The sequence below is a fragment of the Glycine soja genome, chromosome 2, assembly GCF_004193775.1.
Source record: "Glycine soja cultivar W05 chromosome 2, ASM419377v2, whole genome shotgun sequence".
NCBI classification, from domain to species: Eukaryota; Viridiplantae; Streptophyta; class Magnoliopsida; order Fabales; family Fabaceae; genus Glycine; species Glycine soja.
The window spans coordinates 50,051,109-50,076,195 of record NC_041003.1 but is presented as its reverse complement, the minus strand read 5'-3'; the positions used below and the strand labels follow the sequence as shown (position 1 = coordinate 50,076,195).

The 25,087-nt window shown below is 30.8% G+C and overlaps 2 protein-coding genes across 4 annotated transcripts; both read left to right on the top strand.

The window, feature by feature from the left end:
* The first annotated feature begins 9,338 nt into the window (after window positions 1-9,338).
* On the top strand, window positions 9,339-17,187 carry LOC114403429 (armadillo repeat-containing protein 8-like). Of its 3 annotated transcripts, none has more exons than XR_003664660.1 (9): window positions 9,339-9,812; window positions 11,671-12,390; window positions 12,625-12,720; window positions 12,795-12,878; window positions 13,968-14,202; window positions 14,290-14,450; window positions 15,372-15,650; window positions 16,138-16,315; window positions 16,800-17,187. XR_003664660.1 is itself a non-coding variant. In XM_028366402.1 (8 exons), the coding sequence occupies exons 1-8, from the start codon at window positions 9,480-9,482 to the stop codon at window positions 16,186-16,188; spliced, it is 1,959 nt and encodes a 652-aa protein (XP_028222203.1). In that variant the 5' UTR covers window positions 9,339-9,479; the 3' UTR covers window positions 16,189-17,187. The 3 variants fall into 3 exon arrangements, 1 of the variants encoding a protein (XP_028222203.1); XR_003664655.1 differs by having other exon boundaries at window positions 16,138-16,320; XM_028366402.1 differs by having other exon boundaries at window positions 16,138-17,187.
* A 3,686-nt stretch (window positions 17,188-20,873) lies between these two features.
* LOC114377113 (cyclin-dependent protein kinase inhibitor SMR13-like) lies at window positions 20,874-21,224 on the top strand. Its single transcript, XM_028335513.1, has one exon. The coding sequence runs from the start codon at window positions 20,874-20,876 to the stop codon at window positions 21,222-21,224; it is 351 nt and encodes a 116-aa protein (XP_028191314.1).
* Window positions 21,225-25,087: the final 3,863 nt, after the last annotated feature.

The following is a 25,087-nucleotide window of genomic DNA, read 5'->3' as shown; positions in this document are numbered from 1 at the left end:
TAAAAAAAGAATGTATTCTAAGAAAACTAGTTGATTTTATTAAATTATATTATTTATAATTTATTTTTTTTCTTAAATAATCCGTCATTAAAATTTGATATTAAACATAAAAAATCTTTAATTTTATTAAATGAATAATATTTTTAAAATAGTCTCATCAAATAAAACATAAATAATTAAGAAAAAATAATATATTTTATTGTTTATATTTGAGAGCAGACGAAATATATAACAAAAATACAACTATTATGCATGCTTATTAAAGTCTTTCAAAATCATCACTTAGCTTGTCAATTTTGAGCTAAGTTTACTAAAAAAAATTTGCTAAGTAATACCAAATTGTTAAATAAACAATAGTTTCTACAATATTTTTATTTTATTGTTTAAGTAATGTGCATATATTAAGAAAATAACATATTATACTAATTTTAATTTCTTAAATAATTAAATACCTTATATGATTGCAATTACACTTTTTACTGATCTACTTATTCTTTAAGAGTGTTACGTGGAAGATGTATGTCTTAAACCTTAGTGGAAAAACCTGTTATGGGAAATATTCAGGTTATACTATTATAAGATCACACTTATAAGTAGACTAAATGATAAACTTAAGGGATATTTGAGCATATGACTCCAATTGTGCTAAAAGAAATCGACTCCAACAACAGATTTTCCCGCAAAGATATTTATATATAGAGATCGATTTCCTTTCATAGGTAAAAATATTCACTCCTTTTTCATTTACTCATCTCAAAATCATTTCTGACTTGATTATTGGAGTCTTGCAGGGGAAATCACCTTGGACGTGAAACTTTCACAACCACCCAGTTCTGACGTGCCGGTGATCCTTTCTCCGACCTCTAACTCATATCCCTACAAAGAGTGATATCATAATTAAAACAATAATTGATATTCTTTTTATAAAAGTGATAAATAAAATGAGATAGAGATATTAATGAACTTGACAATATGAATTGAGGAACGGATTCAGGAATGTATTAAAAGGGGTCCAATTTTTTTACATAATTATTTAAATATTTAAATTTTAATAAATAAATAATGAGTTTTAAAAAATATTTATTGTTAACTTTATGGACAAAATTAGAGATCTACTACTAAAAATTTAAACAAATATTAAACTTAAAAACATATTTTTCTTATATACTTTTAATTAATATTTTTAAATTTTAATTTTAATTTTTTCTTTCGTATATGATCGAGAGAGGCAAAGTCATGACAACTTGCCCCCCTTTGATCCCGGTGTATGATCACAAGTAGATCTAAATTAAGTGGATAACATATATTTGCAGTGTAAACGAAAGTGTTGAAAATTTGAGGGATAACAATGATGTTCACATTGGATAAAAATAATTCTTTGAAGAAGGCGCAGAAAATTAGTGGGAACTGGTATGATGAATTATTTTGACTAAGTATTGTTGCCAGTTGCCACATGGAGTAATGGAGTTCGATCTTGGATCTTGAAGTTCCTAATATTATTTCTGTCTCCACTTATCTGGGTTTCTTTTATCTTTTTCTTGAATGGGATCCACCAACGACTTTCTATAATGATATAAAGGAATCTAATATATGTTTACGTTTCATGTGATTGATAATATTGCGTTGGATATAGCAGCTAGAAAACTTAATTTAATACAATATGTGTGTTTTCTAGGGTTTAATCAAGATAAATTCGGTATTTTGAATTTTGAGTGTAAATGTAGTAGTAGGAGATAGCTTATTTTTTTTTTAAGTACTATTTTCATTGGTGAAGGCAAAATTAAAGTTTGTGTAGTTATTATATTATTTCATTAAATAAAACAACACTTAGGTGTTCGAACTTAAATAACGATAACAATTGAAAGAAACCATAAGCTTGTGATATGTTAACAGATTCATTGGGTTTTTTTTATGAGGGCAGATTCTTTGGTTTGAATATGAATCACCAAACTATATGTTAGAGAAATAAACCCTTTAAAATAAAAGCTCAAAAGACAAAATGATGAAATAATTCAAACTTTCTTACTCTGTTTTAAGTCTAAAATATTTTATGTATGTTTCTGTAGAAATAGTTTAAAAAATAATTAAATATATATATTTTTTAGTTAAAATATTTGAGACATATAGTATTATAAAAACTATTCAGTATGCTTTAAACATAATCAACAATATTTTTTAAAAATGTATTTAATATTATTTAATTAATAATTTGAAGAAAATTATATTCTTACAAAGACATTCTGCCTTGGAAAACATTCCAAGGGATGCGTCGAAGTGAAGGCATTCACACATGACGTGTAATCAAAATATGCCCCATTAAGAGTCAACTAGAAGCTGTCATGGCCCATTTCCTTTAACTTTTTCATTATACTAGTTTCCATCCCATGGTATAAATAAGATCAAATATTTTAATTAAAAAGACAATTACAGATTGATTTTTATACTATAAACGCTTATATCATTTCAGTAAAAAAATATTTCATAAATTAAAAATATGTATAAATTTTTGTATATCTTTGGCAACAAATTTCATAAATATTACTTTTATATTTTATTGTTAAATTAGTTAATTCTTGTTGTACATATATACCAGAAAGTGATATTTGTTTTTAATAAAATTAAATATAAAACGTTTATCCTATACCATATCACTATTGAGTATTTTTTGGTATTGACTTTTTTTCGGTATTCATATAATAAAATAATAAAATTAAATATTTCAAATGATATTTAATTCATTTTATTACTTTTGTTTAATAATTTCTTATTATTATATTAATACATACTTAATATTTATTTTCAATTTTTAATTTAATGAAAGAGAAATCAACGCCACGGTTAGTAATTATATATTTTAAATCATTATTTAAATAATCTAACACTTCAATTAAAATAAACAAACTATTTCCAGCGTTTTACCCCACGGTGGTGTGGTCCTTATTTTTTTAATATATAAAAAATAGAAAATTAAATTAAATATAGAAAATAATACTGATTCTACTAATTATTTACTTTTTGTCTCACAGTATCATTTTATAATACATATTTTTTTAGCTTAAAATGATAGAAAATAAAATTAAATCTAGAAATAATACATATGTTTTTAGCTTAAAATAATTAATGTTAATCTAAAGCATTGGATAGTCTTAATATAAAAAATGAAGTTTACATCGGGAAAAAACGAAGTAAAAAAATAATCAAAGTATAAGTAATTTTCTAGATAAGATATATGTTTAGTCCACTATTATTTTTTCTTATGTATACTTTTGACAGGTAAATATAATTAAATTGTAATGTAAACGAATTCATTTTTATTAAGCATTCACATTATTAATAAAATATTATATCTAATTTATTATTAATTTAATATTATATAGCAACAAGGGATTGGTTAGAATTAAAATAAATTGTTTCTTGAGATGATTTTAATTGCAAACTTAAAATAATAATATTACTGATATATATATATATATATATATATATATATATATATATATATATATATATATATATATTCTTAAAAAAATAACGTTGAGATGTATTTATGCAAAAATGAAATGATTATAAATATTTTATTTATTGGTGAAGAAACAATAGAAAACTATTTTGCAACAGACATAATTTGTAATATAGAAAAAAATTATTAAAAATATTACATGAGGAGGATCAAATCCATCTAACTAAAAGTCGTTTGTTCAAAAATGAAATATGGATATATTTGTTTTATAAAAAAATTATATACATGTATATAAAATAAATAATATTTCAATTTTATAATATCATAAAATATTTAAATATTACAAAGACATTATATTAATTGGTAGGTTAATCTTAATTACTCATTAAGCTACTCAAATAATATATATTTGATAAATTTCGTTATCTTATTCAAATATATTTTTCCGATAAAAATGTAGATAATACATTTTCTAAATTATAAAAAATACATGTATTTAAATTTAAAAATATAAAAAATATAGATTCTCATCACTTTGTTTTCTTTATACTAACGTTAATATTTTTTTAGGCTAAAGGCTAGGCCCTTTGTTTCTAAAATGAACTAAAAAGTAACTTGTTAGCATTGCATGACACTTGTCGCACAAATGTTTCCTAAGTTTATTATATATCATGGATGGATTTTGCTTTTGTGGTTTTTTGAAGAAGAAACCACTTCTTTTCACATTCATTATTCAATATTGGCTAGGAATCATAGGATAACATTAATACATTATTAATATCCCGCAGGTTGACAAATATATAAATGTATCAAAAGTTTTTTTTGACAGCATAAAAATATATTAAAAGTTATTAGTTGATACACAAATGTTTTATAAGTACTTGATGTTGGACGCGTTGTGTTTCTTCTAGTCAGTAAAGAAAATATATATTCATAAATAACAATATAACATCCAATACAGCACAAGTTGTACCAGCACTGGATAAAAAAAAATTCAGATCTGATAGAGAACTCATCTACTGCTAGAGTCCGATTTATCCCCTTCACATAAATCCTGCCCCTAAATCCTTTTACCAGGTCACGTAAATAATAACTCACACGCCCATACTTATAACATATAAAAACCAAAAACCATATCTTAACATATCACCTTGTATAACACCTCTATCACTGTTTTTGTAATAGTGATTTTAAAAAGTCATACATAAAAACAAAATACTTTTTATTAGGTGATAAGGCATAACATTTTATATTAACAATACATAAAAATTAAACTCTTTACTTTTAAATTTTGATGGTGAAAAAATGCTCTTTATTTAATCATTTTTTTATTAAACATAACTATCCACAAATAAATTCCCTAAAAAAAACTACCCACAAATAAATGCTTAACTTCTTCTAAAAGTTAAATAAGTACTAAAAAAAATTGTATTTTACAAACAATTAATTACTACCACAGCTCGAGTTAAACTCAACTAAGAAAAAATGACAAATTTGTGTCTCTTCGCCAAAAAGGTGATGAAAGAGAAAAACATGAGTGCATGATTTTGAGAGTTGAGTGAGTGTGGCTTCTCTGAATCAACCAATTAATCTGATGCTCACACCAAAATGGTGAATCCTCGATTTCCACGCTCCAGGATCTTCGCTTCTGCTATCTTCATCTCCTTCTGCATTTTCTTCGCTACGCATTCTTATTCCCCCCACCACACGGTACGTATACGCAACGCTTACATTTTTGCTTAATTAATATTCAACCCCTTTTTTATATTTTATTTTCCCTTTTGCGAGTTTATTTCGAAGCAAAAATTGGTGGGGTGGGGCTAGTTTTGGATCTTATTGTTCAGGTTCAGATGGGTCGGCTTCAGATCCAATTGCGTGCTAATTTTATCGGGAAACAAAGATGACAGTGTTCGTAGATTTGGAAATGAAAAAAGTTTGCATTTTCTATTTTTGGAAAGTACGGAGATTTGATGAAGCTATAATTACTTCGTGCATGTTCGTAAATGTACTTTTAAACCATGCTTAATGCATGCTAATTTAACGTGGAAATAAACAAACAGGGTTTGTTTTGATTTGATTTGTGTGTAGTCTGGGAAATTTTCAATGGAAATGTCAGTACTAGAAAGAGGAAAGTTTGTTATTTTCTTAAATAGTGTTGTTGTTGTTTTCTTCTGAGAAGGGACAAAATTTGATGAAGCTAGTAAGATAACTAATCTGTTGTTGTTGTGGTGGTGAACTAGGATTCTAATGGTGGTGTTGAGTCAATAAGGAGATCCATTATTGCTCTGAAAACAGATCCCCTCAAGCCTCGTTTGGAGCAGATTCGCAAGCAAGCTGATGATCATGGCTCTTTGGCTCGTGTATGCTTCCTATGCACGCAAGCTCAAGCTGGAGAGCTCAAAGCTTGTAAGGATTTTCGCGGAGCTATGTGGCAACTTGGTGGATCTTATGAACAAACCTCAATACAGGCCTCTTTTCAGCAATCAGTGCTTCGCCAGGTGGTCGGGGACGCAAAGGAGTCCTTTGATAACCAGCTCAAGACTCAGAAGTTGAAAGATACAATTTTTGCAGTGAATGAGCAGTTAACCAAGGCAAAGAAGCAGGGAGCTAATTCCAAAGAGCTTGCATTGTCTCTCCATGAGGTTGATGGAAGAGAGGATTGCCCATCCTGAGAAGTATTCAGATGATGGAAAGCCTACCCGAAGATCCTAAGCTGTAGTACCATTATGCCTTATTCTCGGATAATGTTCTTGCGGCATCTGTTGTGGTCAATTCGGCAATGAAGAATGGGAACCGGACATTATGGAAATTAGGGACATTGCCGCCGGGTCTAATCACATATTACTCAACAACAAAGCCACTGAATAAGTCATGGCATGTTCTGGGACTTTGGCTACAACCCAAGCATCAGCATGGATGAGATTAGGAATGCGGCAGTGGTGCACTTCAACGGCAACATGAAACCGTGGCTTGACATTGCAATGATTCAAGCCACTTTGGTCGAAGTATGTTGACTATGAAAGGAACACATGCTCTATAAATTAAATAAATCAATAATAATATTTGAAGTTTGATGATATCATTTTTTCTTTTGAATTTAAGGAAATGATTGCTGATTGATATATATATGTAAAGTGGGAGTAAGGTTTTTTTTTTTTTTAAATTCTGTATGTTGATGATATCTTGCTTGTAACTAATGATCTTTGGTCTTTTTCATGCAACTTTTTCTCTAAAATGAAAGATATAGGTGAGACAAGCTATGCGATAGGGATACAAATATTATGAAATAAATCAAAAGGATTGTTAGGCTTGTCTTAGAAAGTATATATCAATAAAGTACTAAAGAAATTCATGATAAAAAAGTGTTTAATATCGTTCATTCCAATTTAGAAAGGAGACAAACTTAGTCTTGTATAATGTCTTAGAAATGATTTGGAACAAAAATAAATGAAAGCAATTCTTTATGCACAAGTTGTTGTTGCATCTACCATGAAAGTTGAATTTGTAACATGTTTTGAGGTTACAAGTCTAGCTAATTGGTTGTGAAACTTCATTTCAGAGCTTAGAATAGGTCACTGAAAATGTATTGTGATAACTCCACAATAGTATTTTTCTCTAATAACCACAAGTACCCTAAGGATGCTAAGGATATGAAATTGAAGTACTTTGTTACAAAGGAAGAAATTCAAAAACAAAATAGTGTCAATAGAATATATTAGCACAAACCTCATGATACCTGACCCTTTGACAAATGGATCATTACCCAAAACATTTATAGAACGTGTTGAAAGTATAAAGATTATTGTTATTGGTGATAATTAAATGTAATTTAACTTATGTATTTTACTGACACTCTTAACTCATTTATGATATGTTTTTTATCATCTATTTTCTATATTTGCATGCAGATATGTATTAGAGTAATGTTAAAAGACTTTGTCTTGAATAAAGACATTATGTTGGATCATTATGTATTCATAACTAATGATCATATTAAGGAGAAAACTAATTTACGGTATATGGAAGAGACTATGTTGATTAAGTGATGTACAACCGTCATACTGGAATTGATTTCTATTCTTAACAATGAAATTATGATGCACCTAATGTATAGAACGATTTAATCATTTTAATGCACATTATGTTAGTTTAATCTATTTATTTATTTAGTGCATAATGTTTAGTAATGTCACACGTGTCAAGTGAGAGAATGTTGACATGTGACTTATAGAGAAACTAATAAATAAATAATTAATAATTAATGACAAAATTGTAATTGAGTTAAATAGAAAAAGTTTTTAAAAATAATTATTATTTGATGGGAGTAATGGTTATAAAGGAATTAATACTCACTAACATGAAATAAAGTTCTCTTTCTGATAGAACAATAATGTTCTCTCTAATCGGTGACCATTACAAACGTAAAAAAAAAAACCTGAAAGAATAGTCAAGAAAGCGAAATCTTATTTTTTTTATTTTTTAAAGAATCAAAGTACATCAGAGAGAAATCTTATTATGGAGAAAAATAAGCATAATTTATTTATTATTTATAAAAATCATATATTTTTAAGATCCTATGAGTTTCTTATAATTATTAATCTAAAAAATCCTTAAAAATTACAAAACTAGCCAGCTTCACAAAAGGTGCAGTCGTGCAAACATGGAAAAAAATTCAATCCAAGGAGCAATTGCAAACACGGCAAGAAGTTTAAAACAAATATTTTATTAAAAGAAAATTATGAATAAAGTGGGACTATCTTGATCTAGAACCTCAGTTTGTGAGGATCATGAAGAGCAAATATTTACGGGGACGGCTAAAGAATTAAAAAATAGATTTACTCATGTTGCAATTCAAAAGTAACTTTGGTGAAAATTAACTTAATCCACCCGTATTAATTTTAGAAAAACTCTAGGTTGTCATGCATATTTAGAACAAAGCATCAAAATTTGGTGGAGTTTTGTCTAAAAAAATATATTAGCCTTTTGTCCTTATAACCAAACCATGATCAGTTGAATATATAAAAAGGCAGCATCGTACTATCCACTTTCCAAGCCAATTTCTTAAAATGCACCGAAGCTTATTACAGTGATTTAATCATTTTCATCTTATGGCATGAAACGCTTTGCATTGCACCAAATGTTATATGAGCATTATTTTAATGTTTTGGTCATTAACACTATCACGAATTTAGTGGTATAATCTGAATTGAATTGAGCAGGAACTTCTCTACAGAGGATACATGTAATTTCTGAAAAAATAATGTACTTTTTAAAATTAATTATTTTCAATATAATGCTAATTATACATTACTTAGGGGTGTTTGGTTTGGTTGTTTTCTGTTTTCATTTTCACTGAACAGAAAACGGTGATGAAAATGTGTTTGATTTGATTTCTGAAAACATTTTCAGTGAAAATGAAAACAGGAAACAACTAGAAAATGAAAACAATACATTTTCGTTTTAAGTGTTTTTAGTTGAGCACAGAAACCTCATTTCGGTTAAAATGAAATTGCGGTGACAATGAATGTAATTTTAAACAAATCTAAAAATACAAAAAGACAATAAATCAATATATCATAAATTTTCAGCATTTTTGTTTCATGAAAACAGAAAATAAGAAATAAAACCAAACATATTTTCAGAATTTAAATTTTTTAAAAATGAAAACAGTTTTCAGAAAATGAAAACAGAAAATGAAAATACAAACAAAACACACCCTTATTTATTTTAAAAAAAATACAAGAAAAACTCGTATAAAAGATTTAAACCTATAAAAGAAAGGGCGCCAGTTTCCAAATTCTAGAATGGGAATGGGGTCCAGCTTGAACAACACTAGTCCAATATATTATCCGTTCCGTTCATAAATTAAAAACTTGGCACTTACATACCCGTTTTTTTTTCTATCAAACAATAAAAAATAAAATAAAAGAAAAAAAAGAAGAAGATCTGTCTTTCTTCTCCTCGGCTTCTTAACTGTGGAATGGAATGAGAAGGTTGCTGCGCCTTCTCCTCCACCGCCACCATGCCGGCAACGCCTCCCTCCTCCGATCTGATCCTCCACCGACTCACCTCCTCCGACTGCGAAATCAAGCTCAAAGCCATTCGTGAGGTCAAGAACCAGATCATCGGCAACCGCACCAAGAAGCTCTCCTACATCAAGCTCGGCGCCGTCCCCGCCCTCGCCGCCGCTCTAGCCCAAGCTGACGCCGATTCCGCCTCCGGCTCCACCCTCATCGTCCAGTCCGCCGCCGCACTCGGCAGCTTTGCATGCGGCGTCGACGCCGGTGTCCGCGCCGTCCTCGACGCCGGAGCTTTCCCTCATTTAATCAGACTCCTCTCTGCCGCTGACGACAAGGTCAATTCGATTAATTACAGCGTTTTTTTCTTTTTGAAATTTCTTTTGCGTGTTTGTTTTCTCTGGCATTGGTGCTTAAGATGAAATTGCATTTGTAAGAAGAAATCAGGAAACGCTGTTTATATTGTATGGTTGCTCGTGTTGATAAATTGGAAATTAGGAATTGAATAGCTCCCATGAAAATAGTTATGTGCTTGTCTCATAATCCTGGATGACCCTTTGGTATGGAATAAATGGGGTTTGGGAGGGAAATGCCTACCTTTTGTGCGCTCACAGTCCTCAACGAAGATTAATAACCACTTCTGACGGGGTTGCTTTGTACCAATACCATGTATAGCAAAAAAAAAACTAGTTTGTAGAGTGTTCGCATGTTAGATTGTTAAGTTGCGAGATGTTGATGTATTCTATTTCTCTCCTTTTCTTGCTAGGTTTATTATTGTTACTCGTGTAATAACAGCAAAAACTATATATATATATATATATATTGCTTAGTGATGAACGCAGTTATGCAATTTAGGAGATGCATGGTAGGGTGGATTTGGAATAGAAAGGGATAGAAAAATGGAGGAGTAGAGTGTTTGCGAAATTCATCTATAGGTAGAGAAATTGGAAGGGCCCAAACTTGGATGGTACACTTGGAAATAGAGAGGAGTCCAATTGTTAATCTCCTGGTAACTTATGTTTTACTACCGTTACATGAAGCATTTTTTTTTTTGGAACAAGGAGACTCTGTAAGGGCAGAACTTTTGCTATTGAGCGGGGTCTGGAAATCTGTTGGAATCTTGGCTATCGTAGTGTGGTGTGTGAAACGGACTGCAGGAATGCAGCAGACGCAGCTCAAGAATCTATGGAAGAGCAAATAGATAGGCATGTGCATGGGGATGTAATTTGTCGGATTCAGAATTTTATTGGGAGGGGCCGGAATGTCTCACTCAATGTGGTGTCTCGAGACAATTATTGTGTAACCTATTTGTTGGCTCGGTGCGGTACAAATAATAGGCCTGCTACGCCTGAGTGAAAGCTGCCACCTGTTTTGTTCTCAATGCGTTAGGCACTGATTCTTTGTCTCTAGTTTAGTTTCTTTGTCTTTCTTTCCGTAAATGTACCAAATAAAATTATGATTTTGTTTGGCTGCTTCCGGTGAGTGTTTTTGCTGTTGGCAATTCATTTTGAATTTCTCTTTAAGGAAAAAATTTGGTAAGGATATGAAAGTTTTACTTCTTGCATGCCTACCTCTTTACTTGCCTACAAATACAAGCAAATATACATTGATTTTGCACTTCTTCCTTTGGTTTTCACCTATGGTAAAATCATCCTTGATTTGAAGAAATGTTGGCTTCTAATTACCAGACATGTTGAAGAATCCCCATGATTTGTAGATACAAACTCTTCATGAAATATCAAAAAGCCAATTAAGTTATGATAAACAGCAGTTGTGAGGGGAAAATAAATGTATTATGATCTAATGCTTCTATAATATTTATGAATTGGCTGTGATGGTGTGTAGGCATTTCAATGCAGTCAGTGGGGTGTGGACATGATTTACCAAGTATAGTCACTTTGTATATCTTATATCTATTCTGTTTTAAGCTATTTGCTTTCATATTTTAGTGCTAGTGTGAATGGACAGAGGTTACACGAAGTGCATTTGTTATTCTTGCTATTTGATCTTTGAGTGTTGAATATTTTTCAAGACTTCTTTATGCCTTTTATTCATTTGTGGCATGTAGTAGGTAGAACAAAGCATACCTATCCTTAACCCATATACATTAATTATTATCGTGATATACTGATATGAGATATGCCTGTATTTTTTTTCCCAATGCCATCTAATAGACCTGCCTACCCTTGATTTCAGGTTGTGGATGCTGCTGCACGCTCTTTACGAATGATTTATCAATCAAATCTAGCTCCAAAGTATGACTTTTTTAAAGAACAAGACATGCAATTTCTTCTTTCACTATTAAAAAGTGGGAATGAAAATCTTACTGGACTAGGTGCAAGCATTGTTATTCATTCTTGTGAGAAAAGAGATGAACAAAATATGTTATGCTGTGCTGGTGCTTTAGAAACACTTATTAGCCTTCTTGATGGTTCTCTAAGCCAACGAGATTCTAGTTTAGAGTCTCTTGCTGCAATTCTTAAAAACAATCCAGAAGTTGTCTATAAATTTGTGGACCTTCAAAATGGAAGAGTTTTGAGTTCGGTAATTGAATTAACCAAGGATAGATATTCTCGGACTAGGTTATTAGCCTGCTTGTGCCTGATTTGTGTAAAGAATTCATCTTCTTGCTATCTGCAAGACATAGGAATCAAAGCCAAATTGATACATATTTTACTTGAGCTCCTTGATGAATCTGGTCAAGTTGGAGACAATGCTTCCTTTGCCTTTTCAAGTTTAGTTGCAGAAAAAGAAGATTTGCAGAAGTTAGCATTTGAGGCAAATGCTATTGATAAGTTCAACAGTCACTTGCAAAATTGTGCTTTACATCCCAAACGTCTTGAAGGGATATTTCTAGCCTTAGCTGATCTTTGCTCAAAATTGGAGTGCTGCAGGTCTAAGTTTCTTTCATTGCAGGTCTGTTGTTAATGGGAACTACTAGTAAATCTCATATATTTGTCCCCCCCTCCTCTCCTCCACCATGAGCAATTGAGAATGCTTGACTTTGTGCAATGAGTTTCTTCCTGATAGATTAGATGATAAGCAATTTTTGTTTCTTCTCAATGTTGTAATGGAAAAATTTGCTCCACTAACTATGAGCTTAGACACTAAGTCCACTTGCAACTTCTGCCACACTTTTTGTGAATACAGGTCTTGAATATATTAGTTGATTCCCTAACCCATGATGATGCCAATGTGCGCACTGCAGCTTGCATTTGCTTAAAAAGTGTCTCTCGCTCCATCAAGGTGCATAACTTGTGAATAATGGCACCCTGTATTTCATGCTATGTATAGCATAATTCTCATAAAATGCCATTCAGAATTTGAGTGCAGGTTATTTCATGAATGAAAGGATTATTGCTCCTTTGGTTCGGCTTCTATCTGATCTTTCTACTTCTGTCCAAGTAAGTATCATATTTACAATATTCCTAATTCTTGTATTTAAGTTAAACTGAGTACTTGCTGGCTTTCTTTCCTTGAGCAGTGCAGAAAGGAAACTACCAATCAATCATGCTATAGGATTGAAATCTAAACTGTGGAATCTGAGGGTTAAAAAATCAATTTACATTTATAATTTAAGGTTAATATGTGCAAGCTATTCTGATGATAATAGATCCTATTCTCTTACCTGTTCCTGTATTGATTGTAGATTGTGCTTGAACTTGAATTGTTCAGGGATTAGGCTTTTTGCTTGACTGCTTTGTGGATTAACTTGATTGAGTTCTGATTAACCTGTTATTATTTGCCTAATGATTAGGAAGGTGTAGTAGAGTTTTTTGTCATAATTTGAAAGATTTATTCAACAAGGACTCTAGCAATTTCTGTGATATCTGTTTCCATTTTGTGTTTGTATGTTGTATCACCCATCTTATAAGTTTCAATGTTTTATTTTTGAAATTGTCACCATTTATTCACTGATGCTTGTTGATAGTTTTTTCAAGGCTGTATTGAGTCTTTTCAACTATGCTCTCACTGACATATTTGAATAGTTCAGTACTAGTAAATATAAATATTGGAAGTTAACATTGGATTTAGAAGTATGGTATTGAAGAAGTATTGTAATTGATGCTGAGTAGGGTGAGCTGTCTTAAAGGGATATTTTTTGGATTAAACTGTTGTACAATATGATATTCAGAATTCAACATTCAAAAGAGAATCTATTTAATAATTTTCAAGCCATGCTGTCAAATACGTAAAAAGATGGATGCATTACAAGAGAATCTGGTGTGTTGTTGAATAAACTCAAACTACTGAGCATTATAAGTATTTTATCTTGCTCTAAATGAGGTTATCACAAATAGAATACATGTTATCCTATTGACTAAATTAAAAGCTTACCTTTAATTATATCCAATATGACCTTATCTCCCCAGCACTTTGTTTTTCCTCCCTTTCAAAAGTTATACTTTCTTATTGATCATATTCAAAGGAATTTTCCCTCATTAGTTTTGTTAAAATTTAGCAACCATAGCCTTTTCTATGTTTTCTACCAGGTTGCTGCCCTTGGTGCTATTGGCAACATAGTGATCGACTTTACACCACAGAAGTCAACATTCATGGAATGTGGAGGTGTTAAGGAGCTTATCCAATTGACAAAGTCTATGGATTCATCTTTACGGTTAAATGCTGTATTGGCCTTGAGGAACATGGTATTTCTTGCGGACAAAATGTGTAAGGAAGGAATTTTTAAGGAGTTGACAGTGTCTTCTGTAGCTAGCCTTATCTGCGGTAATGATCTTCATTGTCAGTTCCTATTTTTTCTGATCAATTGGTGTGTGACAAAGTAAGTTGTCATTGATTCTGTATGCTCTGCAGATCCCGAGCCTTCTGTTCAAGAACAAGCTCTGGCCCTTGTGTGCAATTTTGTTGATGGATGTATAGATTGTGTTGAATATGCTTTTGCTGAAGATGGGATCATACTGGATGCTGTTGCAAGGCAATTGAAAAAATCTTCAAAAATTGAAATTGGGATACAGGTCGGAAATAAATTCTGAAATAGCCATTCGTGGAATACAGGCATTAAAATGGATAGTAGTATCAATGTCCCAATGTAATGATACATATTATGATTGTGTTATGGTCCTCCTTTTCATATCTCCTTCCTCCCTCTATTTTGGGTTGTTATACAATAGAAGGTGCAAGCACTTGGGTAGGGGAGAAGGGAAAGGTTTCATCAAATGTTTTTTATTATGTCATCCCATGATTTTATGCTAGTGTTCTGTCAGAGCATATTTAGTTAGTACTGTATTGAAAAGCTGTTTTACCCATATGGCCGAACAGTGTGGTGGATTTTTTGTCAACTGCCATAGACAATTTTTGAAGGGAGGCCTGCAATGGCAGTGCCATAGGCCGCAATTGCGTGTTTGTATGGTGGATTTTTGGCCTTCTACCACATTCTGCCACCCCCCATTGATAACACTGCAATTATCAAGAATCAACTATCTCAAATTTTTTAAGTTTTTAGATAAAGACACTAGAATGATTTTTATATGCATGCTTCCTCATGCAAAAGCCCTATGGGCTTGAAGCGTGACAATGCATGGTGGTGGCATGGTACCAGAGCCCCTATGTCCTTGTCATATTTCTAACAATTACCACTGTAAATCAGTTGCATAAAATGTTTATGGTGGGCAACAGCCAACAGGAGATCCACTTTCATCATTTTTTCTTACTTGTATGGTTCAATGAAGTCATTTTTGAGATTAATATCTATACTTTTAGATTACTTCATTTTGAGAGCATGGTTATCTCAAAGGGAAATGTAAAGGGTGAACAAAGAATTTTTCCCTGACAGGATAGAAATAACAAATTAACACAATGAGCATATGAAAAAGAAAACTGCAATTGTATTGAAATCTTAGTCTTTCAAGCTGATTATCTTTTTATTTTCTGTGTAGGGGATGTACTTACTCAGCAATATTGCGAGTGGAAATGAGTCTCATAGAGAAGCTATCATGCAGCTACTCTTTTCAAAAGCAGAAAATGCGTCTCACTCTTTCTTCTACCAGTTTCTGCAGAGCAATGACAGTTGTTTACGCACATCTGCTGTTTGGGTCATAGTAAATCTAACTTTTCCTGCAAGTCCTGGGGTATTTGGTAGGGTTGTAAAACTGCGTAATGTAGGCATTGTTTCTCAAATCAAGAAGATGGTCAACGATCCTTGCATGGATGTTAAGGTCTTTTAATCTACATTTCATACTGCTCTTGTTCTATACTCTCTTTGGACTCAAACACAAGTAAAGAATAGCTAATTTACGCTAATTAAGAATGTTAGTTAGCCTCATTTAATTTTCTTAAATCTCATTTATATAATGAACTTCATTTCCTAAATTATCTTTCAAGCTAATTGATGGGAAGACTTCAATTCTATGGGAACTTGTTTCAAATGGGAATACTCTCCATTTTAAAGGCCATGTGATTGATATCATGAGAATAAAAGGAGTCATTGAAAATAAAAATTGAATTAAATAAAAGGCATTTTGTGAATGATTTCATTAAATAGGATGGAATCAATTAAGATTTGCTTATATTTTGGACCACTATACCTTAGTTGAGATTTGCTTATATTTTGGACCACCATACCTGAGTTTAGATTTGCTTATATTTGAGTCTGAAGGAAATACTTCTTTTAGTCATTTTGCAAATTTTCTTTTGTTGATGCAGCTTCGTGCAAGACAAGCACTTGGGCAGATTATTACTTTTGGTGATAGGTAATTGTAATCAGTTACTCCATTCAAAGCCCCTGGGCTGCAGGCAAAGAGAAATCTTGATAGAATTTATTTTCTCCCAGTTCCCACCTTATTATATGTAAAGGTGTATCGGCCTTGTGCTTCAGCATCAAGTATGGTATGCTTCAGTGGATGTATTTCAATGTCTTCCTAGCTGTCTTTCCTAGAAGTTCATTTCTATTCTATTTATGCAGGCCACTGGCAAACTTTATTAAATATGGTATTGAAAATTGGAATTGTTGACTGTTATTTAGTTGTTAATACCTGCGTAACCTTAATTGGTTTACATGATATAAAGTTGGTTGTAGTTCAATATTCCAATATAGCCACTTCATAAAGATGATAATTTTATTTCTTTAATCTTTGAGATTTGTTCATATTTATTTAGGCTCAACTGCGAAGTAGTCTTTTAGTTGGGGATCAAGATTTAGTTTTTCCTCATTGTTTTTCATATGTGCCCGCCCCTTTTTTTAGCTTTATTTTTTGTTCTGGTACTAGTTTATCAATAACATGTTTCCCTTGAAGTTTTTTAACAATATGTATCATGTTCTACCGTGTCAAATTGATACATGATTTTTTCCATGTTTCCCTTTGCAGGTGTATAAAATTACTTGTATTTTTTTGAACCAGTCAGAGCAGTGACAAGGTTTTCCAATTTTGTAAGCACTCCTGACTAGGTTACCCCGAAGTCTCTCTCTTTTGCTCACATTTGTATCACCTTTTGTAAGTCGGAAGATCGAAGTAGTTTACTGGCTTTAGTATTGTACTATGAGTAGTAAATGTCAATTTTAGAACTTAGTTTCAATTTTATTCTGATGCTGAAATATTGACAAATGGTTGAGTTCTATGTGTAAGCAACATGTCAAGGGGTAATGATTGATGTGTATTATTGTATGTCTTGTAAAATTTCTTTTCTAGGTCATAAATTGGTTAATTTCTTGTCGAAAAATCTAATTAGGGACGAAAATCGGCCAATTTTTTTAGAGACCTAAAACATATCTGTAAGCATGATTTTATTACATATTAACGTCTGAACATATATTGTGATGTTTTTATGTACATTCTTCGTGAACCATCAATAGCGCAATATATAGTATAGACAGCGCAATAATTTTAAAACTACATATTTGTTAAACTGCATTTCTACTCTGTAAGCACTAGTACTTTATACGCAACAGCGCAATAATTTTAAAAAAAATGTTGATTTTGCGTTTAACTAATGCTATGTACATAGCCATCAATAGAAATAAAATTTTATTTTATTTTAAAGCTAGTCCATTTATATTTTACTTCATTTATTTGAAATAAGAGGTATTTAGATTGATTTAAATTTTGGAAAGGGAAAATAATTAATTTATTTTTATTCAAACGAGTAAGATACGATCTATTGCTGAAACAAATCTAATATTTATGTATACAATTAAAATTTGATATAATTATAGTAAAAAAGAATGAATTTAAAGAAGGGGGGGGGGGGGGGGGGGGGGATATATAGATACGAGTGATGTTTCATTCATGCTGTTTGCGTGTGTTGTTTTGTATGGTGGTACTAACATAAGTTGTTTGGTTTTTTTTTTTTAAAGAGTTAATCTAAAATATTTCTTGTATTATTTTTTCTAAAAATATTTTTAATTATGAGTTTTTTTAGTCAAATGAATTAGTAAAATATCCTTAACGAGATTTTTTCTTTTTAATTATGTTTTTTTTATCCAAAAAACTCGAGTACAAGGGAATCCAGTTTAGCATCACTTAGATGAACAACTTGTTGATAAATATTAAAAATAATGTTTTTAATATTTCTCGGCCAAGTGCTCAACAACTTTGGATCAATCAACAAAACTGTATTTCTCGGCCACGGGCCACTCAGCGTTATTGGTTATGTAGACAAGTAACAAAAAAAAAACTATATACTATTATTATATCCAATATTTAATATTTGTATTAAATATTGGATATAGTAATAGTATATAGTTATTTTTTTTGTTTAAAACCGTAATTTAATAAAAAAGGTAATTATTAACATTTTTTAATCTTTTTTTCTCTCCTTTGCTTAACTATTATAGGCCTTTTTTGGCACGTACAAGGCTGATTTCCGGCCTTGTATTTTTAGAAGATCTATTCCCGAGCTTGTAGGATCGCCTCAACTGTTTAATTCACTTGCTACATTTTGTTTTATGTAGTACTTAAACACGTTAGTTCTACTAAGATCACTCAAATACAACAAATATAAGCTTGAAGTAGTGGTTGGAAAGGAAAGGCTCAAGGAGTTAAGGGTGAATAGAGAAATCAGGGAAGAAAAATTATGGATTCAAATCTCTCTCTCTCTCTCTCTCTCTCTCTCTCTCTCTCTCTCTCTCTCTCTCTCTCTCTCTCTCTCTCTCTCTCTCTCTCTCTCTCTCTCTCTCTCTCTCTCTCTCTCTCTCTCTCTCTCTCTCTCTCTCTCTCTCTCTCTCTCTCTCTCTCTCTCTCTCTCTATATATATATATATATATATATATACATACTACTAAAATCACTCATTTTGATCATTATAATATTGATGTAAAATATCTATTGAGGAAGAATTTAGTTGATCACTTATAATAATAGGGTTTTCTTTCTTAATAATTTTTTTTGTAAAATTATTTATTTTTTTATCCGTAAGAATTAAATACGATATCAAAATATTTATCACACTCACACGTCTTATTCAACTAATTAAATTAGATCATCTTAATTAAGATCACCCATTTGATATAACAACTAAAATCACTCATTTGATAAATTGTGGGGACTAAAAAATACAATTAAGTCTAAAATTAATTATTAAGTCCTTCAATAGTGATAAAAAATATATTTTAGTTATTAAATTTCTTGATTTTTTCAAAAAAAGAATTTGTTGTATTTTAACCGTTGATAAACTAATGAAAATAATGTTACATTTTTTTTTTCGATAGCTAAGAATGTTATTTTGATATAAGTAACTTTCATAAAAAATGTTGAAACTTATGAATGACTTTTCAGCCAATAAAAAAGGATGAGAGGGGAGAAAAAAATATTTTGAATAAATGTGGTAGCAATTGTTTCGTACTCCCTTTTTAATTAAAAACTATAAAACTATATTAATTTAACCTTCCAACCACCAAATTAGATTTCCTTAAAAAATTATGATCCTAAAAGTTGCACTGAATTTTGATTTCTATTTTGATAAAGTCTAAAGTTCAAAATCTAAAGCTAGGTGAGGTAGCCCACAAACTAATTAATGTGTGCATGTAATTAAACACTCCAAAATAAAAGAATATTGTAGATGTGTCACCGACCCTTTTAAGTGATCCAAAAAATTAGTCATGATACACCAGGTAAAAGTCGAATAGGTCCCCGGCCAGAATATTTGAACGAGCTACTTTTTGACCCCTTTTTATCGACCATTCTAGTCATAATAGGTCCCAAGACATGACCTATAGCTCTGCCTCCAATTCCTTCTCCTCTTCCCCTTGGCTCTACTTGACGTCAAAGAGATAAAAGAAATATAGATATAGATGATTTTCGATAAGATATTTTAATTAATTTTTAATTTTTTTATTAGTTAAAAATTTTATTTGATTATTCGATAAATATATATTTTTAATAATTTTTGAAATATTAGTTGAAATATTTTTAAATATTAACTTTTAATTTCTTATATTTTTTTTCCTCTTTTATTCTTAATATATTTAATCATTTTTCTTATTATTTTTTAAATAAATCATAATATTTTTTTTTATCATTTTACACTTTTAATTACTTCAACAATTAATTTATCAAACATTTCTAATTTAATACGATAATTTTTCAATTTCAAACTAATTTTCAGTTAATTTTACCAAAAATAATCTTAATACTAATTAATTTAGGAACTTTAGTAAGTGTCAAGAAGATTTTTCCTATGTAAATATGCAGGAAGTTATTATTATACATAACTTTTTCTTTACACATACAAAACAAGTTATTCTCATATTTGAATTTATGATTAATATGTCACTAAAGCACAACTTTATTATTATGTTAAGACTTGCCCTTGGATGATACTATGATAGAACGTGATAAAATAATTAATTATTTTTAATAAATATCAATAAAATATTTGGAATGATGGAATATATGTTCACATCTCACTACATGTGTTTAAAAGGTCTAAAAGATTTTCACAAGACTCTGTGCAGAGTGGTAATTGTGATTCAATTAATTAGTAGCACTTCAGTTCACAATCCGAAATGGGCGGTTGAAAAGCATATATATTAGTTTGGCCTCCTTTTAAAGAAATGTTGCCCTCTTGGATTTTCCTTATTTCCATTCTATAGTGTGATGTGTGATAGTAAAAGGAGTTGCTTTTTCGGTGTCAGCTACACAAAACCCTCTTTATTTATATGCTATATATAGATTCTTTCTTGAGGAATAATTACTTGACTCCTCTACGTATAAAACCCTCTTTTCAGTCAAATATATATCATTTAATTTCCATTTCAAAGCACTCTCCTAATAGGAAAAGCTTGTGTCCTCTCCTCTTATTACACTAGTTAGTTATATCTTCTCTACCTGGTTAAGTCTCAGGCTTCTTCTTCCAATTGCCAGCTTTTTTTTACATATATAGAAATCTTTACCAGTTCTTTTAACCTAGCTAGCTAGCTAACTAGCTAACTCATACAAGACATGATGGTCCCTTCTGGAAGGACAGAACCAACAAACTCAAGAAAAAAGAAAAAAATTACAAGAGGAAAGCCCGCAAGAAGGCATTGCAAGAAGCAGCATCAAGAGAGCAGAAAACAAGAAACACCAAAGAAAAGGGACATGGATTCTGATGTGGTTGCTGTGTGTTCCACTCCCAAAGGTGAAAAGTTTCGGATAGCAGAAGTTACAACATGCCCTCCAGCACCAAAGAAGAAGCCAAGGCTGCTTTCTAATTGCTCTTTGCGTAGATCACCCTTAGCATTCTTTGCACCACCAGATTTAGAGACCTTCTTCTGCTTTTCGCTTCAAGATCTTCCCGTTTCATTTGTTTGCTAATATTTATGTGATTTTGTGACACTTTAATTAGAAGATGCATGTGGACTTCTGTTATGCATGTGCTTTTATTTTAGTCTTTTTAGTTTTTTCTGCACCTCTTGCAAATGAAAGGTATATGCTTTGAGAACTTTGGATTTTGGAGTGATTGATCTTTAGGATTTAGGAACAGGTATTCACCCTTTCTTTCTGCTAACTTTAGGTGGGTAACAACTTAATTGTAGGATTTGTATCTCTCTAAATTTAGCGGGGGTATGTGTGCTCTAATTAGATATAGATTTTAAGTTTATTTTAATTTCTTTTTTCTCTGTTATAGAAGATATATGTTCTGACCTTAATTTGAAGTGTGCTGATGAGTGTGCAAAGATAGTGAGTGGTTTTGGTTTTAGATTTGAGTGTCATAGCTTGGAATTCTCTAAAAAAAAAACATAGTTTGTTAAGTGGTTGCTTGAGAGAAATTAAAGTCATACTCTCATATATACTTCCTATCTATATATATGCAAATTCATCTTTTATTTTCTTTTCTTCTACTTCTCTTCTGTACAATTGATGATGATTATAAGCTTGAAATTTTTTAGTAGATACTTTTTGTCTTTAAAAAACTAGTGTGGATAGATGACCCTTCCATCGATAATGATAATTAAAATGATTTTCGTTGGCAAAATTAATCTTATCAAAAGAGTTAAAATATTATTATAAATTCATTAAAATATATTCAGTGAGATGCCAATAAACGAATTGATAATATAAAAAAGTTAATTTTTTTAATTTTATAAAATGATACATGTTTTGAGGCAAACCAAAAATATAATGAGATGGAGAAAGTATTCAGTTGTGTAGTTTGTGCAAGTTATTTAGCGGTAAAAACAATCTTTAATTTGAATTAGAAAAGTTTATTTCGAACAAAACTGCAATATTTACAGTACATGCACAGAATTGTATAAAGAAATATTCAATATTCAATTTGAGTTTGACACATAGCTAGGCTGTATTTTTAGGAGTTTAATTCCGGGCAAAAATTTGTAAATGGTATTTTTTCTATTCAAAAGTTGTAATTGGTATGCCTCACTAATAGACTAGGCTCAATTGAATCGGTCTCTACAATTATCAAATTCGTGGGTGCATGTATGGATCAACTAGTGGCAAAAGTTGTCCCAGTATAGCTAGCAAATGCAGTTGCATTAATTAAAAATTTAAAAGTTTTGTTATATTCACATAGTAATCTTACTTACGTAGTACTTGACTTGGATTAGCCAGATATTTAAGGAAAAGAAAAAAAAGGCACAACAGTTTCACATTAAGATCTTAATTATCATGCGTTTCAACTGGGAAGAGGAGCAGCAGCAGCAAAGTGAAGTGTTATTAAGAATCTGAATCTGAAATAATTTTGTGAGATTTGTGACTGTACTATACGTGTCTCTGAGTTCGGCCCCACGTCTATGAGAAATTGAGAATCCAACGAAGGGGTCTCTCGTTCGTGCGGGTCTCTCATATTAGAGAAAGAGAAATGAGAATCTCAAGAAATTTCTCATAATTTTCTTTTTCACTTACTAGAGGTACTTTTTTGCTTTTATTTTATGCTGCTAAATGCTACTTGCAATAACTTGCTCTACTCGCTACTCATACGGGAATTTATTTTTCTGATAAAATAAGAGTAGATAGTACGTGGAATTGATGATGTATATTGTCCCCCAAATGTTTGCAATCATTATTATTTGTAGCAACACTCTTACGTCGGTTACGTGTATAAATGTACTCATGCACACAGCTAGACACTTTAGAATTAAGGTTTTAAATTATGATTGTAGTTTTGTCCTTTTTTGTATTGTAAAATATTCCAGATAAATATATATGATTACAGTTATAAATACTTCAAAAATAATGCAGTACAAAATTATATTGTGTCTTGGTGTTTCACATGCTACAAACATTCATTCACTCTTTCTAATGCACAAAATCTAAAAATTACAATATTAAAGCTTTGAGAGAAATTCGTGTTATGTTCAATGAGAAATTTTTGTACCATAGATATATACCTGCAACAAAAAAGCATTTGATCAAGTCGATTAATCAAAAAACGATGTCAACGAATGCCTGATGATATTTTTGAAATTAAAAACAACTCATTGACATCAATTATTATTTAATCGATGTTGAAAGAGCTTTTGACTGGAAAAAAATGCTTACATGTTATGGAAAAAGCTATTTGATTGGCATGTTCCAATCAATAGTCAAAACAATCCCTCTTTAGTTAATGTTTAAAATAATCCTATATTGATAAATAGTTTTTAAAAGTGTCTCAATTTGACCAATAGTCCCAATTTGGTCAATTAACCCCTAAAGTGGGTGATAGTTTTTAAAATTAATTTGGTCAATTAACCCCTAAAGTGGGTGATAGTTTTAAAAACTAATTACTATAGGATGGTCTAAAACATTATCAAAATGGATTATTTTAATTGTTGATCAGGTTAACTTTTTAGTTAAACAAGCAGGTTTTGGGTCACATCAAACATTTTTATTTATTTAAAATGTTTTACTGATAATCCACATGGTGCATCATGTCGACAAAACGCCATCCACCATAAGCAAAATTCAAAATCCAAAAGAAAAAACAACTTTAATTCAAGACACACGGCAACAACTAACATAATATGCTAATAGTAGTGGTGAGTTCACTGCCTGCATGCTATGTGTCTAGACACACAAAAGATGGCGCCACTGTCACCAACTAAGAAATTGGGTGACTTTAACACATCAAATAAATAAAAAATCAACCCAAAACATATAACAATACCTAACAAAACATGTCAATAGTAGGAGTGAGTTCACTACATAAGCATCATGTGTCTAGACACAGAAAGGTGACACTACCACCAACAAAAATATAAAAAAGGTGACTTTGACACGCGGCAACGACTAGACAAAATTAATAGTCGACTAACTAACAATGTGTATAATTTACCATTATTGTTGGAAAAAAAAAAAAAGAAACTTAGAAAGACCAAAGGCAAGCCTCATGCCCAATATACCTTGTAGACCTGTAAAATTATTCACTACAGAGAACCACCAAGCATTAACTAATTGTTGACTATTCGATATGTGACCAAAGCTTAACTTTTGTTTATTAGATTAGTATTCCCAATATACCGTACATTAATGTTAATAAAATATAAAGTATTTATTTAAGATTAAAATAGAAATTATTTAAATAATGTTTGTTTTCAATAACTCCATATACTTTAACTAAATTCTATATTTTAAGTTATTCAAAATATTATTTATAAACTTAAATGTTATAAAATTTACAAAATTTATTTATTTTTATAATATAGTTATAAAATAGCTAAATTATTATATCATTTTACTTTTAAAATTGAAACATAATTAAATTTATAGAGTGAGTTCATTACTTTCTTCTGAGTTTATTTTATACCAAAAAAAAGGAAAGTACTTTCTTCTGATCTGCCACGTGGAACCCATCTATGCATTCGACTTATTGTAGTCATATGTAAGTGGATGAACTCGACCCAACAAAGTAAACAAACATTGTTATAAAATTTAAAAAAAATAAAATTGAACCAAACATAATTAAAAGGTAAATTCTTACTTCAATTAAGAAAAATATACGAAGTCCTTAAATTACTCCGAGAAAAAGAAGAAGAAAAACGACAAGTTAAAAAAAGTGGTGCCACGTTTTGCAAGCGATCTCAATTTGTTTAATTTAGAAGTGACTAATTGAATTGTGTTCCCCTCAGTCCTCAGTGGCAGGTAAGGCTCAGCTTTCCCCATTTTTCAAAGTAAAGAAATGGAGTTAATTATACGGTGGAGAATCAATTATTGATCAGAGGAAACTAAAGAACGATGTT